Consider the following 17,723-nt stretch of genomic DNA (forward strand, 5'->3'; position numbering starts at 1 on the left):
CGCGCAGTTAACTGCCGAAAACTAAATAATTCTAGCGTTTGACAAATGTAGTTAAATTGTTCGAATTTCGGATTTTCGAATGGTTATAATAAGGAACAAAAGTTCAAAAGTCCTTTTTCCGACAATAGCTAATTTATATAATTTTTGAACGATTGCCGTTTCTCTTTATCGAAAAATAGCTATATTATCTAAATAAGGAACTTGACCGAAAATCATAAAACAGTTAATTAAATTTACGAAATAAAATAAGTTTACACATTAGTTTTCAATTGGTTGAAAAATTAACTGTAAAAAAAGATTGTAGATTGACATAAATAACTTTTAATTACGAGTATAGAATCCTTAGATAAACAAAAATATTAAACGATTAATAAATGGTGATAAAATTAATCAAAATATGAAGTGGTTAATTTAAAATTAATCGAATAATACGAAGAATAGCTTTATTCAAATAATAATTTATCGGATAAACTGGAAAATTTTATTTATGGATAAAAGTTTACCAATCCCCGAGCCCTAATTAGCGGACTTCTTCAATTTCAAATTTATATTGTAGGTAAATTTCTATTTCAGGGGTGAAAATTTCTAGAAAATAAAGTCAGTAAACTGTGAAAGTGTAGGGAAGACTAAATTAATATTATATTTACAGATATTATGAAAATAGAATATTATTTTTAATATATTGCATTTTCCACTATTAGCGACTTAGTCAATTTCAATCAAATTTAGGAAAGTTTAAAATTCAAGGTTGTACATTTTGTGCAGGGGGCCGTGATCGAGTTTAATGTAGTTTTTAAAAATGGTAGACTGTTACTTTACTCGTAAAGATTTTTCTCTTGGATAACTATTGCGTTGTTTGTTGTTATGGCTCCTCGATGTTTCATTTCCACATGTAGAACACGATTTGCGGTGGACGGTAATGTGTCGTTGTACAGGTAAAAGTTTGGGTTTCCTTAAGCCTCGGGGCAATTTGAAATATTAACAAACGGCGGGTTTTCAAATTGATGATTTGGTAAAAGTTACTTCAGGACGTTCAGTGAGCCTAGTGGAACAACAACTCAGGGCTATAATTACTGCAATATCCGTTTTTTTAGAACACTTCATTTAACATTGTAAATATCGGTCTTCGTTGAGTACTATCTCATATGTTGTTATGACGGTTGTGAGTGTTGAATTTGTTGTGTTTGTGTTCTGATGGTTGTGCATGTTGAGCCTGTTGTGTTTCTATGGGCGTTTTCTCTCCAACTTCTTCTTAATGACTTTGAGACGGACCGAGTGCTGAGTGTAATGCTACCTCTCAACGTCCAATGGCAGGGTTTCCACCAGTTGTACACGGTATTCGTCTTAGTATCAATTTGCGATCGCATCGGGCGGGATTTGAACCCGAGACCTCCTGATTGACAGGCGGACGTTCTACCACAGAACCACCGACACTTGTTTCGCCTTATAGAAAATTAGACCTTCAGCTTTATCGGAAGCGTATTTAATAGAGTACGAAATTTTGGTTTAATTGAAATAGAATTGAAATTGAAATTATTGCATCGAAGAAATTCTAATTTAGCGTTTCTCTATTGATTAAAAACAAATGCGCCACCCAGGTTTCGAACCCAGACCATTCGGCTTGGCAGTCGAGCGCTCTATCACAGAACCACCGATAGCTGCTTAGATTCACTGAAATTAAGACAGGCATCGTAAGCATAATAGGTAATAAAGTCTTTTTTTATTAATGAATTTATGAAGGCCTAATCTGGTATTTTTTAAAGGTTAAATCTTGTTTTAGCGCAGTCAGCCGAGATTAGAGGGTTAAAGGGTAGACCCGGTGGGTGGTCCACTTTCTTAACGACCTATATATAGTTCTGTATTTTCAAAGGAGATAATTTAACGTTAATTGCTTTAAGAGCTGGCGGTTAGTCAAGTGGCTCTCTGTGCTTTGTTGATGGTAAGGTTTTTGCTTCTTGTAAATACATTTGGTGTGGATATTTGGATATCTACGATTTCTAACGCAGTCAATGATTTCTTGGGTGTGCGAGTCATTATATGATATTGGAAATTGGACGGCATTGGTCTTTTTCATGCGGTATGTGTCACAACGTCAACAGGAAGTGAACGAGTCGTCCACTACCAGATATCTACGGTATCTTCATCAAGGGCGAGTGTTGAAATAAAATGACCGTTAAAGATGCGGCAAGTATTTCGTAAGCGAGTAATTCCAAAAAGCCTCTGTAGATATTTCTTTCATTAAAATTTGCTTCGTATTATATTTAACTGATAAACTTGTTCTGTAAAAGGGTTTAATTCAATTGTGCATTGTTATAGTACGTCTAACTTACTGTTGTAACTACTTAACTTATGATATTCTGAATAAATTAAAATTGGTCGTTTCGTCTCAATTATTTTAATTATAATTAAAATTTTATACCGGGCGGGATAGAACTGGGATAGCATTTTTAACAAATAACTCTAAATTGCGGAGATATGTCTTTAAGGGTTATCTCGAGAAATTAATACCACTAGGGACAATTCTTCCGAGGAGAGGTATATTTTGGCTTGCCAACTTGTTGTTTATCTAAGTTTCTACAAACATAATAATAAATATAATATTACTTACTTTAAATGTGAAATAGCCTTTAAATACAAAAGTTAATACTAAGGACCTTCAGTCACTGCTTCTCCCAAAACTGCCATTGACATTGCCTGCTATTTTAAAAGTTGGGCCTATGTCAGGCCTAGGCTTAAATATTTTCAAAGCGAACCTAAACGAAATCTTATTTATCTTCCTCACAATGGCATATAAATATTCCTTATAATAAGTACATATGAAAACAAAACTAAAAGTTCAAAAAATCTTAACACTATTATTAAATAAAAATCCCAAAACGTTGAAGTGGTTCATGTGAAAAATTCCAGCAAAAACCTATGGGAATTCTGCGAGCTTGGATCGGATGGATCCTCCGACCCTGTAAAAATCGTCTGAGCTTCTACTATTTTTAACCGCCATGTTATGGCGCTAGCGGCTTGCCGTAGTCAATGAATGGCCGCTGATTGGCTGAAGCTTAAGCAAAGACTATATAATCATTAGTCGTTGCTACAAAATGTCTTGGCGTCAGGTTCTCCCGTAGACTGGAGGTAGGAGTGTAAGATTTCTATGCGCCCGACATGTCTACTAGTTCGTGCCCAGCACCAAGGGACGCCACGTTTATCATACCAGCTGTGAGTTCGTTCCTTATTATTGTCTTTACATTCTAGTCTAGGCTTACGGTGAAGCTTGGACATGGTTCTTTTAGCATTGTGTAGTCATATCTTAAGCCTCCTGGGCCACGTTACCCTGACCTTATATTAGATTAAAGATTGTAACGTGAAATTCTGGTTTATTTCAAAATTTTCCTAATTATTTTAGTTTTTGTTATTTAATAATATCTGCCATCCAGAATTCCGCGGTCGTTGAAACATATATTTCTGGGCGCTGGTCGCTCAGAGGTTGTGGTTGGGGTATTTGTATTTGGTGTCTGCACAGCGAGTTCCGATCCCCGCTCGACTGTGGTATAATTTCATTCAATTCTGGCGTTCACGTTTCCCGTAACTCCTTTTAGCCCCCTTTCGAAATTTCAAATCATTGTAAATAAAACGTTGCCAGCATTATAAAAGTTTCGGACTATATTCTATTTGGCACGTGCCAACAAAATTCGTTAGTCAAATTTGTTAATTTAAATCTATTGGCTCATTCGATAAAACACGCGCGGAGAATTTGAAGCATCTCGAGTTTCTAAATAATATATTAATATCGTTTTTAAAGTCAGTCTGGAACGACGGTTATTTTGAAAAAGTCGTTTTGGTTTTCACTTCCGGATTGTCGTTGAAGTGTACAATATTTTGAGAAACAGATTCTGTTTATCTACTGTTATAATAGCTCACTAGATGGCTCCTAAAGCCTTATCATAGAGTGGGGGAACTGAGCTAAGGAGCGGGCAACTTGCTGCTCGACACTTGTAATCGTGCATCAGAACCGAACAGTATGCTATAAATAAAAACCTTTATTAATCTAAATTCATCTAAGTTATTTTCTAACTTAACATGGTGACAGCGATGGGATCTTTTCCCCTATTACAGTCTCAAGTCTTTCGCGTCGTTATTTCGTGTATATAACCTTACCGCGTGAGTAAATTAAGTTTTTAGTAAATCAACGTTTTCCACCGCGTGCGCCATTATGGCGACTTCGTTTAAAAGTCCTCCTCAATTCGTTCCCGGCGTGGATCCCGCATCATCCTGGGCGGACTATAAAGAAGCGTATGAAATCTATTCTGTCGCGGCTAATTTGGACGAGGGCTCTATCGCCAAACAAAGGGCCACGTTTTTACATATTTTAGGCCCTGAAGGGCTTCGCATTTATAAAACTTTACCCATCGCTGAGCAAGGTGACGATCGCACCGTTGCTGTGCTTTTCGCGGCTTTTGATGCCTATTACCAACCGTATAAAAATTTAACGTATCTGCGTTATTCATTTTTTCAAACAAAGCAGACCTCTTCTCAAGCCTTTGATAAGTTTTACACTGATTTAAAGACCAAGTCTCAGAACTGTGAGTTTAATGCTTTAACGAATTATCTTATTGCAACTCAGATTGTCTGTGGTATTTCTAATGACAAACTCCGCAAAGACCTTCTGTCTATTCCTAATTTGTCGATGGAGGATGCTGTTCAGCGTTGCCAAGCTGACGAAATATCTACCAAACATGCTGGTCACATGGGTGCAACTCCCACTTCTCGTTCTGACGCAATACCGTCTGTGGAATCATCTCTTCACGCCCTTCATCGACAACGGTTTCAGGATCACTCCCGCCAACCTCCGCAACGGCCGTATCGCCAAGGCCCGCCTGCCGCCCGACAAACGGTTCGTTTTTCTTCGCCTATTCAGCGTCCTCCTGCCTATCCCCTCCCGGGGCAACGCTCACCGCATCCTACCGCCGGTGCCCGTTCCTCTCCGCCTTCCGGCCAATCCTCGCGCCACGCTCCGCGGGGTGTTGCGTGTCCCAATTGCGGGCATCCCACCCACTTGACCGGCTCCTGTCCAGCTCGGTTTTCTACTTGCATCCGCTGCCGGCGCAAGGGCCACTGGGGTGTTGTCTGTCGATCTGCACATGCCCTTCACGCGACTGACTATGTCCAGCCTCCTCCAGGGGATTGCGACTCTTACTTTGATTCTGAGGTCGCTACTACCTATGATGATCCTGATCCTTCTTTGGACTACCACCACGAGGATTTCTCTGATGACTATGATTGTTACAGCCTCATACTGGCTCGTGAAGTTAATCATTTACACCGTGACTCTTTCGCTGTCGATGAGATCATGGAGGACGTTTACCTTTATGAAACCCGGGTAACTTTCAAGATTGACACCGGGGCACAAGTAAATATACTACCACTCCACTTGTATGAACGGTTCTTTTCCACCTATGCTTTACGGGCTCCTGTTTTAACCGTCATGGCGTATTCGGGTCACCCGGTTCCTATGAAGGGCGTGCTAAACCTCCCTTGCTCCTCATATACTGCTTCCAACACGTTCCCGTTCTACGTATCTACTGACAACCGGGTTCCCATTCTGGGTGCTTCTGCTGCTTTGCAGTTGGGCATCATACAACATCACAGCTATCCCTTAGGGCCGAAGCCTAGCAACCTGGACTCTACTTTAATGCTTGATAGTGTGACTGAATTATTGGACCTCACATTGCATTCACCGCAGGACATAGTCTCCCAATTTCACACGGTTTTTGATACGATTGGAAAGCTTCCAGGACAACATCAAATTCAACTCAAAGACCATCCCACACCGGTCATCAGCGCCGCTCATCAGGTTCCCCATGCCTTTCGTGAACCGGTTCGGCTTGAATTGGACCGGAGGGTACGCCTTGCTATTATTGTCCCTGTTACTGGCCCGTCTGAATGGGTCCACCCTATGGTGGTCACACCTAAACCTGATGGCTCTGTACGGGTCTGTCTTGACCCCCGCAAATTGAATGGTTCTGTGAAGCGCAAGCCATATCAAATACCATCTACTCAGGAAATATTTTCCCCCCTTAGTGGATGTACTGTCTTTACAGTTTTGGATGTACAGAGTGCTTTTTGACATATCGCACTTACCGAAGAAAGCTCGCATTTATGTACTTTTGCCACGCCTTATGGACGTTTTCGATACCTGAGATACCCTAATGGGCTAGTTACTGGCTCGGAGGTCTGTCAACAAACTCTCCGCAGTATCTTTCTACAGAGTGAGTTCCCTGATGTCCACATATCCACAGATGATTTCCTTCTGGCCTCTCGGGATATGACTGCTCACAAGCTCCTCTTATACAAGGTGTTGCAGCGCGCCCATGAAGTCCATCTTTGTTTTGGCCGAAAGAAACTATCGCTGGCTACAAACCGTGCCAAATATGTTGGCCACATCATCACGACGGAAGGTGTGGAAGTCAACCCTGATCGTGTTGCCGCTATCTGCTCACTACCACCGCCAGCTGACAAGGCTGCCTTGCAGAAATTTCTGGGTATGATTAATTACATAACTCGTTTTCTTCCTGGGGTAAACGCTGATACGGTTCCTCTCCGTACTCTTCTTCGGAAGGATTCTATTTTTCAATGGGAGCCTGATCATCAGTCTCATTATGATTCCTTCAAACGCCTCGCCACCACTGCTCCTGTTTTGGCCTATTATGACCCGAAACAACCCATCACGCTCTCGGTGGATTCCAGCCAATACGGTATAGGGGCAGTTTTACTCCAAAATGGGCAACCTGTGGAATACGCTAGTACTTCCCTTACCCCTGCACAAGGGCGCTATGCCCAAAATGAAAAAGAACTGCTTGCTATCGTTTTCGCATGCGAACACTTCAACTTCTATGTTGCTAGCTCAAAATTTACCGTCGAAACAGATCACAATCCCCTTTTGGGCATCATCAAGAAACCACTTCATCTCTTATCACCTCGCCTTCAACGTCTATTAATGCGCCTTTTCCGCTACCAGCTGGATCTCATTTACGTTCCTGGCTCCCAACTCCACATTGCAAACGCATTGTCCAGGGCCCCACAAAAACAGTCACTCATTAATACTGATCTCTTGGATGGCCCGTATATATGCTGTATCTGTGCTTTCACCGGCTGCACACGCCAAATATGCACAAGCGACGGCCATGGATACGACCCTCGACAGATCATCCAGTTCAACCAGTGTGGTTGGCCACGCCACTCGAAACAGATGTCGCCTTCCCTCAAGCCGTTTTGGCCTCATCACGATGAATTACATCTACAAACTGATTTACTGTACAGGGGTGAGTGTCTTGTTGTACCCAAATCTTTACAACTCGAAACCTTGACAACTATACACGGTTCCCATCAAGATATCAACTCTTGCATTGCGAAGGCTAAACTTCATTTCTTTTGGCCAGGAATGTCTGAGGACATAACAAGATTTGTCCAGGCGTGTGCTATCTGTGCCAATAGAGCTCGAGCCAATGCACCAATGCCAATGCTCCCCCATCCAGTACCGAACCTACCCTGGGAAACTGCAGGTACTGATTTGTTTCACGTTAAATCCCAAAACTTCATACTGCTTGTGGACTATTACTCAAAGTTCGTTGAGGCTAAAGAATTGCGCAATAAAACGACTCAGAGCGTTATCAACTTCCTAGCTCCTCACTTTGCCCGTCATGGTGCTCCCCAGCGCCTATTTTCTAACTTAACATCTACGACTACTTCTGAGAAGAACTTCAATACGGAAAGCTCGCGACAATGACAAGAGCGAATTGATGGAAAATGAGGTGAAGCGATCCAGACAACTCTCGAGAGTCACCGAATTCAACCCGACTTCAACCAAACTCTGGGTCCATACCGCCGAAAGGAGTGAATTTTGGAAACCGAACCACCTACGGCAATCTCGGCGTGGCGGAATTCCGTCCCTGGCTCTGAGCTCGGATCAGATCCGCCAATTTTGATCATTGCGTACGCAGTTTCTCGAAGGGTTGGCAAAACCACCGTGTGACGGTGAGCGTTAACGGATACATTTGCGGTTTGGTTTGGATGGTGTTTTTTCGCTCACCGTCGTGACGGTTTGGTGTATTACGTTTTTGTAATGTTTATGCGTAGGTTGTGCATGTTGAGTTCGTGTTATGACGGTTGTGAGTGTTGAGTTTATTGTGGTTGTGTTTTGATGGTTGAGCATGTTGAGATCGTTGGGTTTGTACGGGCGATTTCTCTCCAGCTTCTACTTAATGACTTTGGGACGGACCGAGTGCTGAGTGTTATGCAACCTCTCAACGTCCAATGGCAGGGTTTCCACCAATTGTTCACGGTATTCGTCTTAGTATCAACTTGCGATTTATTGGCGCCGGCCGGGAATCGAACCCGGTTCTGCCTCGTGCAACAGATTTACTCTAACCACTCGGCCACCAACGCTTGTTAAGTTACGGTGTTTTTCTAAAAAACAGCTTTGGCGAATGTCATTTACAAAGTTATAACGTTAGGTACTATAATTTATTCTACATCATTTTAAATATTTATAAATTATATTAATCTTATATTTAATGAAATATTTATAAATTATATTAATCTTATATTTAATGAAATATTTATAAATTATATTAATCTTATATTTAATGAAATATTTATAAATTATATTAATCTTATATTTAATGAAACATTTATAAATTATATTAATCTTATATTTAATGAAATAATTATAAATTATATTAATATTATATTTAATTAAATATTTATAAATTATATTAATCTTATATTTAATGAAACATTTATAAATTATATTAATCTTATATTTAATTAAATATTTATAAATTATATTAATCTTATATTTAATGAAACATTTATAAATTATATTAATCTTATATTTAATGAAATATTTATAAATTATATTAATATTATATTTAATTAAATATTTGAGTATTTTAATTTATTTGATCGTGTTCAGGAATTGAACTCGGGTCGCATCGTTACAATGCAGATAGTTTACCGCCGAGCCATTGACTTCCTTTTTTACCTTTTAGAAATAGGATAATTATTCAAAACTCCCGCGGAAACTATATAAAAGTAATAATATAGCGCCACCGTGTGGAGAACTATCAATCAAACCGGGTAAAAAATATAATCTCTTCAATTTTTCGAACTTTAGTCAAATCTTGACGGGTCTAAAAAACACCAAATAAATGTATATAAAGCCGTTGCCGTCAATATGGAAGATTTAGTCTTTCTTAGTTCTTGACTGTCAGACGAACTACTACAGGACGGGAGTAGGAGTGTCCAGGATCATCAAGGGTTTTCAATGTACAGTTAGAAAGGGGGTCGGCACCGGAAGTCCCCGCTTCCTTCCCCCTTCCGGCAGGTGGCGCGGGGGGTCGACATTTTCCTCGGGGTCATTGACCTCCGCAGAGTGGCGCGCGCGCTTATTGGCTGGCGTGGTAACTACGCCGCGCGGAGACCACGTGGTTACTACGCGACGCGGATACTGCGCGCTGATTGGCTGGCGCGGCGCGTGTACTGCGCGCTAATTGGCTGACTCTAAATTATTCAAAATGGCGCTGACTGGTTGGTGTTTTGGCGCGAAAAGGGGTCAGTACTCCTTTAAAGGAATTCCCAGGCTCGCTATACTCGGTCCCCGTTTTCCATTGTTAAAGTGGTGACAGGTTTGATTGATTGAGCAGGTGTTTATCGAGGAATGCGCCGTTGCTAGGTTACCCCGCTCGCTGTTAGAGACTCGGGGAATGTGTGACCTTGTAGCTATATAATAAAAACATTTTTTGGCGGGAATTTAACATGACAAAGGCTTAACATAAGTTTGTAACTCTCTTTTAACGGTTATTATATGAACTCTTAGTAATTTGTAAAATTCACGTGATTTGGCCGCCATCTTTAATGTCGCATATTCAAACGGGTTCTGTAGGGTGGCCATCTTTGTTATTTGTTTTTAGGAAATTTACCATATTTACGTCAATTTTTTTACGCTTTTTCAACAAGTTGTTCCTAACGGATTTCTATATCGTTACGTACCTAGATGGCTTGAACTTGATTATTATGACATATGTATCATATATTACCGTCACTTAACTTTTAATAACGACGCGCGGGAAAGTTTGTGAAGAAATTAGGTAGTGGCCATCTTGGATATTTCAAGTTTTTTAAAATAGTCAATACGCGAATAACGGGGTAAAGATTGTATATCCTGTCATCCGTTGGGGTCATCTCACGTAAACATGTGTTAACAAGTCGGCCAAGGCCGTAATATTAGTTCCACATGGATGAATTAATTAATTATTCTCTAAGCCTTGGCGCGTGTCAAAAGGTTAAGCATTACGTCAGACGTAAGCTTCTTTATCTGTATTGTAAGTTTGAGCTCCGTATCTCAAATCCACTAGGAACTACGAAGAAAATTCGCATACGCTCACTAACCCTTGGCGCGCGTTAAAAGAGTTAAACATAGGGTCAGACTTCAGCTTCTTAAATGTATAAAAAGTTTGAGCCCAGTATCTCAAATCCAGTCAAGACTGCGTAAAAATACTAAGCCTCCGTTAATTTAAAATTAAGTCTGGTAAAATATCCGCAATACCTATCCTAATACCTACATCAAGTTTCAAATCGCACGCGAATAGCGTTAAAATTAGGCCAAAACAAGCGAAGCCTTGGTTAAATTACAATTAAGTCTGGTAAAATATCAGCAATGACCATCCTAATAACTACATATAGTTTCAAAGTGATATCTCAAATCGCACTCGAATAGCGTTAAAATTAGGCCAAAACAAGCTAAGCCTTGGTTAAATTAAAATTAAGTCTATTAAAATATCCGCAATGACCATCCTAATAACTACATCCAGTTTCAAAGTTATATCTCAAATCGCACCCGAATAGCGTTAAAATTAGGCCAAAATAAGCTAAGCCTTGGTTAAATTAAAATTAAGTCTAGTAAAATATCCGCAATACCCATCCTAATAACTACATCCAGTTTCAAAGTTATATCTCAAATCGCACTCGAATAGCGTTAAAATTAGGCCAAAACAAGCTAAGCCTTGGTTAAATTAAAATTAAGTCTATTAAAATATCCGCAATGACCATCCTAATAACTACATCCAGTTTCAAAGTTATATCTCAAATCGCACTCGAATAGCGTTAAAATTAGGCCAAAACAAGCTAAGCCTTGGTTAAATTAAAATTAAGTCTATTAAAATATCCGCAATGACCATCCTAATAACTACATCCAGTTTCAAATTATATCTCAAATCGCACCCGAATAGCGTCAAAATTAGTCCAAAACAAGCTAAGCCTTGGTTAAATTAAAATGAAGTCTGGTAAAATATCCGCAATACCCATCCTAATAACTACATCCAGTTTCAAAGTTATATCTCAAATCGCACCCGAATAGCGTTGGCCATACACGGCTCCGTTAAGTAAGTGCCAAACTTATTTGTTATTTGAGGCCATACGCGGCTTCGATAAGCAAGTGTCACACTTATTTGTTACTTCTGCCCATACGCGGCTTCGATAAGCAAGTGTCACACTTATTTGTTACTTCTGGCCATACGCGGCTTCGATAAGCAAGTGTCACACTTATTTGTTACTTCTGGCCATACGCGGCTTCGATACGTAAATCACGCACTCTAAGTGTCACACTTATTTGTTACTTCTGGCCATACGCGGCTTCGATACGTAAATCACGCACTCTAAGTGTCACACTTATTTGTTTCTTCTGGCCATACGCGGCTTCGATACGTAAATCACGCACTCTGCGTAAGGCAAATACGAACGTCAGCGGGAATGTGGTTTATGCGGCGCCCAAGGGCCCCTAATTATTCTAGGGCACCGAAACCTGGCAAACCATTAGAGCTAAAGTAAATACGTAATTTAAAAAAGAAATTAAATTTTTAAGTCACTCAGTTGGGTAATAATCAGCGTGCGTAAATCAACGGCCACAATCGGAAAAGTGGGGCTTTTGCGCCCCCTATTTCCACGACAGAGCTGAAACGTGCGCACATTGTAGAGGTATAGCGGTTATATAGATTAAAACTTAAACGGAATTTAAAAGTCAATCGTATCCAAAATTACAAGACTGCGTATTTTTAAAATAAGACTGCGTATTTTTTTTAGAAGTAACTAAGGGGGGTCGGATAGAAGGGGCTGGCAAAGCGCCGCTAACTAAATTTAATCCGTGAAACTTGGTTGTGCAGATAGTGGCAACCATATTAAGCATTCTTAGAAAAAACGGTGGGGTTATGTCACCCCGTTCAAAAGATATGGAAGATGTTGCAAATGTGGACGACGACGACGACGACGCCGACGACGCCGACGCCGACACTTCACAACATTCTAACGAAAACAATAGTCCCACTCTATATATACATATAGATATGGAACTAAAAAGGGGAATTACATATCTAGGCATTACAAGAACTCGCGTTTCGGCGTGTGTAACACGTTTTCCCAAGATGGTTCGATCAAAAAGCGGCGTCACGTGATCATCTGATTTACGATTATGGAAAGGGGTCTTCCTTAAAGATTACATTATAACATTTGTCAATCATGCATTTTTACCTCTCCGAGTGGACAAAGTCCCCTAGGAGGGGTTATACAACCACCGTGTCTGTCTGTGGGTCTGTGAGGCCTGCGAACGCGTGCAAAGTGTAATCACTGCGTTCGCAGTTTCTCGAAGGGTTGGCAAAACCACCGTGTGACGGTGAGCGTTACCGGATTCATTTGAGTTTTGGTTTGGATGGTGTATTTTCGCTCACCGTCGTGAGTGTTGAATTTGTTGTATTTGTGTTCTGATGGTTGTGCATGTTGAGTCTGTTGTGTTTATATGGGCGTTTTCTCTCCAACTTTTTCTTAATGACTTTGGGACGGACCGAGTGGTGAGTGTAATGCTACCTCTCAACGTCCAATGGCAGGGTTTCCACCAGTTGTACACGGTATTCGTCTTAGTATCAATTTGCGATCGCATCGGGCGGGATTTGAACCCGAGACCTCCTGCTTGACAGGCGGACGTTCTACCACTTAACCACCGACACTTGTTACGCCTTATTGAAAATTAGACGTTCAGCTTTATCGGAAGCGTATTTAATAGAGTACGAAATTTTGGTTTAATTGAAATAGAATTGAAATTGAAATTATTGCATCGAAGAAATTCTAATTTAGCGTTTCTCTATTGATTAAAAACAAATGCGCCACCCAGGTTTCGAACCCAGACCATTCGGCTTGGCAGTCGAGGGCTCTACCACAGAACCACCGATAGCTCCTTAGGTTCACTGAAATTAAGACACGCATCGTAAGCATAATAGGTAATAAAGTCTTTTTTTATTAATGAATTTATGAAGGCCTAATCTGGTTTTTTTAAAGGTTAAATCTTGTTTTAGCGCAGTCAGCCGAGATAAGAGGGTTAAAGGGTAGACCCTGTGGGTGGTCCACTTTGTTAGTTTTTTTGTTATTTATTTACGGGTATTTTGAACGACCTATATATAGTTGTGTTAATTCAAAGGAGATAATTTAACGTTAATTGCTTTAAGAGCTGGCGGTTAGTCAAGTGACTCTCTGTGCTTTATTGATGGTAAGGTTTTTGCTTCTTGTAAATATATTTGGTGTGGCTATTTGGATATCTACGATTTCTAACGCAGTCAATGATTTCCGGGGTGTGCGAGTCATTATATGATATTGGAAATTGGACGGCATTGGTCTTTTTCATGCGGTATGTGTCACAACGTCAACTGGAAGTCTACGAGCGTTGAAATAAAATGAGCGTTAAAGATGCGGCAAGTATTTAGTAAGCGAGAAAAATACAAATACCATCTGTAGATATTTCTTTCATTAAAATTTGCTTAGTATTATATTCAACTGATAAACATGTACTGTAAAAAGGGTTAAATTCAATTGTGCATTGTTTTAGTAAGTCTAACTCGCTGTTGTAACTACTTAATTTATAATATTCTGAATAAATTGAACTCGATTGTTTCGTCTCAATTATTTAAATTAAAATTAAAATTTTATACCGGGCAGGGTTTGAACCGAGAATACGTTTTTCGTAAATAACTCTGAATTGCGGAGATATCTTTGGGGGTCCTGTCGAGAAATTAATACCACTAGGGACCATTCTTCCGAGGAGAGGTATATTTTGGCTTGCCAACTTGTTTAGGTCGCTGTCAAGTTTCAATATTTTGTTCGCGTATTGAATATACATAATAGTATTAAGAACTTTTTAATTTATATTGAATACATTGCCACTATACGAAATATTTACATAAATCAAACAAGGTCGGTTCGACGCGTATTGAATATACATAATAGTATTAAGAACTTTCTAATTTATATTCAATACATTGCCACTATACGAAATATTTACATAAATTAAACAAGGTCGGTTCGCGCTCATGAAATTTAAATAAACGTAATAAGTTATTACATTGGTATAATAACAAACAAAACGGGTTTTAGTTCTTTAACAATTAATCTAGTTTAAATCTAAAATAACCAACTTATACCGTCAATGCGTTGCTTATTTGAATTGATAATAAACCTTTTTTACAAAACTCAAAAATGAATAATACAATGTTATAAAATAATTTTCAACTCTGAACCTGAAATTAAATATGTTTGTCAAATTGTTACCATTTTTTTAAAATTATCTTACATCCTTCTATGTTTAAAATAAAAAACTCTGATTTAAATTTAAACTTTATTAATATTTTACAACATTTGTTGTTGACACAAAGGAACTATCGTTAATAACATTTAACACGCTATCAATAAAAACCACTAACTCGTCTATCGCCTTTAAGAATCCAGTTTTTGGGGGTCGTTCCAAATGCATTTCGTGAGAATTATGCTCTTTTTGAAAATATCTCATTCTTTGTGCAATCAAATCCATTTCAAGTTGACGATTCATTTTTTTCAATTCTTTATTTATATGTTTAATCAGTTCATAGTCCTTGTTTTCTTTATAAGTCATTATTCCACAACAAAAACAAAGCGAAACTAGTTTGTATAAAACGCGATGTGGTTAGTTTTTCTCTTACAGGTCGGACACAAAGGAATCTGATTGCTGATCTGTCTCTCCACGCCGTTAGCGCTCCTCTGATTACCACGAACTATCTCTCTCTCCGCGTTTATCTCCATTGTTGAATGATCAAGAGCAGGTGTTGAGCGGAGAATCCCCGTTAAATTCGTTAACCTCGCATGGTTTAAAAGTTCTCCACTTAAATATACGAAGTTTGAGAAAAAACGTTGGCCAATTTTGTGTTTATTTAGAATCAATTAAAATATCATTAGATGTAATTATACTAACTGAAACTTTTCAAATTATGGAAAATAATGAGTTCAAAATAAATGGTTATAATTACTGTTTTACAAAAATGTGTTAAAACCGAAACGGTGGCATAGTTATTTCCGTAATAAATGATTTAAGTTTAGTTGAGAATGTATTTACGATAGCCGAAGCAACTATCAAAAGTATCGACGTCAAATTACCTAATAATAAAATTTACAGGATTATAGGATGTTACCGATCCCCTAGTAACAGTGCTCTAGAATTTATTAGTGATATGAATTCCAAATTGTCTTATTATACTAATATTGAAAATGTAATTTGGGCTGGAGATATAAATATAGATCTTTTATTGCTACGCGATAAAATAGTTACTGAGTACCTAAACGTACTACACGAAAACGGCTTTTTTCCATGTATAAATAACTCTACTCGAGTAACTTCCACTACTAAAACGTGTATTGACCACTTTTTCATTAAGCAAAACGTAAAAAATGAAGTGTTATCCACTACTCATATAGTTAATATTACAGACGACTACCCAATTTATATTAGTGTCCCTAACATACGCGAAACAAATAAACTGAATAATTCAAAAGAAGTTATCGAAATTGATTATGAAATTTTAACCAAAAATATCGAAAAAGAAACGTGGAACTCAGTTTTTGAAGAAAACGACCCTAATGAAGCCTCGAAACTATTTGTTGATGTATTAAAAAACATATTGATCTAACGTCATATTTCTTTCTCTCATAAAAAAAATAAAACCTTGGATAACAAATTCAATAATTGTATCGATAAGGAAAAGAGATGCATTAGCTAAGCGTATTAAAAAAGAACCATTTAACGTTGCATTAAAAAATTATTATATAATTGCCCTTCTTAGTAACATTTCTAAAATATTTGATAAAGTTATAAAAAATCAGTTAATTAACTTCCTGGAGAGCTCAAAATATTTATCGAAAAATCAATACGGTTTTAGAAAAGGTCTATTTTTGAGCTAACAGAAATGCTATATAAAACTATTGATCAAAATGTAAAATCTATTGGCGTGTTTTTGGACTTAAAAAAGACATTCGATACTGTCTCCCACCGTATATTAATACAGAAATTAGAAAAATCTGGTATACGTGGAATTGTATTAGATTGGTTTAGAAGTTATTTACTCGAGAGATATACAATAGTTAAAATAAATAATACCATAAGTAACTCACTATTAATGAAATTTGGTATACCTCAAGGTACAATGATTGGCCCGATATTGTTTTTAATATACATAAATAATTTATGTAACGTCGAAATTGATGAGAAACTCGTATCGTTTGCGGATGATACTGCGGACACAAAGAGCTCTAAATATAGTTTATATGAAACTTAAGGAAAATTTATTAACACTCAACATAAATAAAACTAATTACATTTGTTTCTCCTCGAGAACGACTATAGATTTGTTACATTAATTAAAAATTCACGAAAATAATAATTGTAAAAACTGCACTGGAAAATGTTTAAAGTTAGAAAGAGTAAATAAACTAAAATATCTGGGGGTAATAATAGACAGTAATCTAAAGTGGAATGAAATTCGACTATGTATAAATTCCGTGAAATTAAAAACTTTTTAGAAATACCGTGGTTAAAAACAGTATATTACGCCATAATTCAATCAATTATATCATACGGAATAATCGGCTGGGGTGGTACTTATGATACTACAATCGTACCATTAGAAATATTACAAAGAAAAATTCTACGCATATGTACGAAATTATTATTATTAACCTCGCAGTTTGAAACAAGTCGCCCCTATATGAACTTTTAAACGGTTATTCGTGTTAAACGTGTACATTGCTTAACATTAACGACAACATATAAAAAGCAGCAGTCGAACATGTCTGCGATTCTTTATAATTTGGCGTTAGTTTATCAATAATATCGTGTATATAAATTATAGTATTAAGAACTATACTTGTATTGAGCCGCTGTATATGTCTATCATATACTACCTTTATTTTATTCCGTGTTTATAATGTCCTTTTCGCGGCCTAATGGTCGAGGATGCCAAGTTGGAAATGTAACAATATTACAAAAGTCGTAAACATATTTTAGAATTTCAAAGTGTAAATATTACAATAAAGTGTCAATTTTCCAATGTAAAAAAATATGTACCCGAGTTTTTTAATGTCGCCTTTTAAATTTGATAAAATACATTTCAGATATGTAAGTAGGTAGAATAATACTATAAAATTACTTTTTCTGCTTTTAATACGGTAAAACGCAGCTCCGATACGCAAATATAGACAGATAATATAAAAAAAATCTACATTCTACTTTCGATACGTTAAAATACATTTCCGATACACAAATATAGATAAAGAAATACTACAAAATTTTAAAAAGGTAGAAAAATACTACCTCTTTTCTTGGCGTTCTA

At 37.8% G+C, this 17,723-nt stretch overlaps 1 protein-coding gene across 1 annotated transcript; it reads left to right on the forward strand.

Annotated features, from left to right (window-relative positions):
- Positions 1-4,204: 4,204 nt before the first annotated feature.
- LOC149948651 (uncharacterized) lies at positions 4,205-6,118 on the forward strand. Its single transcript, XM_090171125.1, has one exon. It carries the CDS (start codon positions 4,205-4,207, stop codon positions 6,116-6,118), a length of 1,914 nt encoding a protein of 637 aa, XP_090027251.1.
- Positions 6,119-17,723: the final 11,605 nt, after the last annotated feature.

Source organism: Leiobunum rupestre, chromosome 4, assembly GCF_980474605.1.
Source record: "Leiobunum rupestre chromosome 4, qqLeiRupe1.1.hap1, whole genome shotgun sequence".
Taxonomy (NCBI): domain Eukaryota; kingdom Metazoa; phylum Arthropoda; class Arachnida; order Opiliones; family Sclerosomatidae; genus Leiobunum; species Leiobunum rupestre.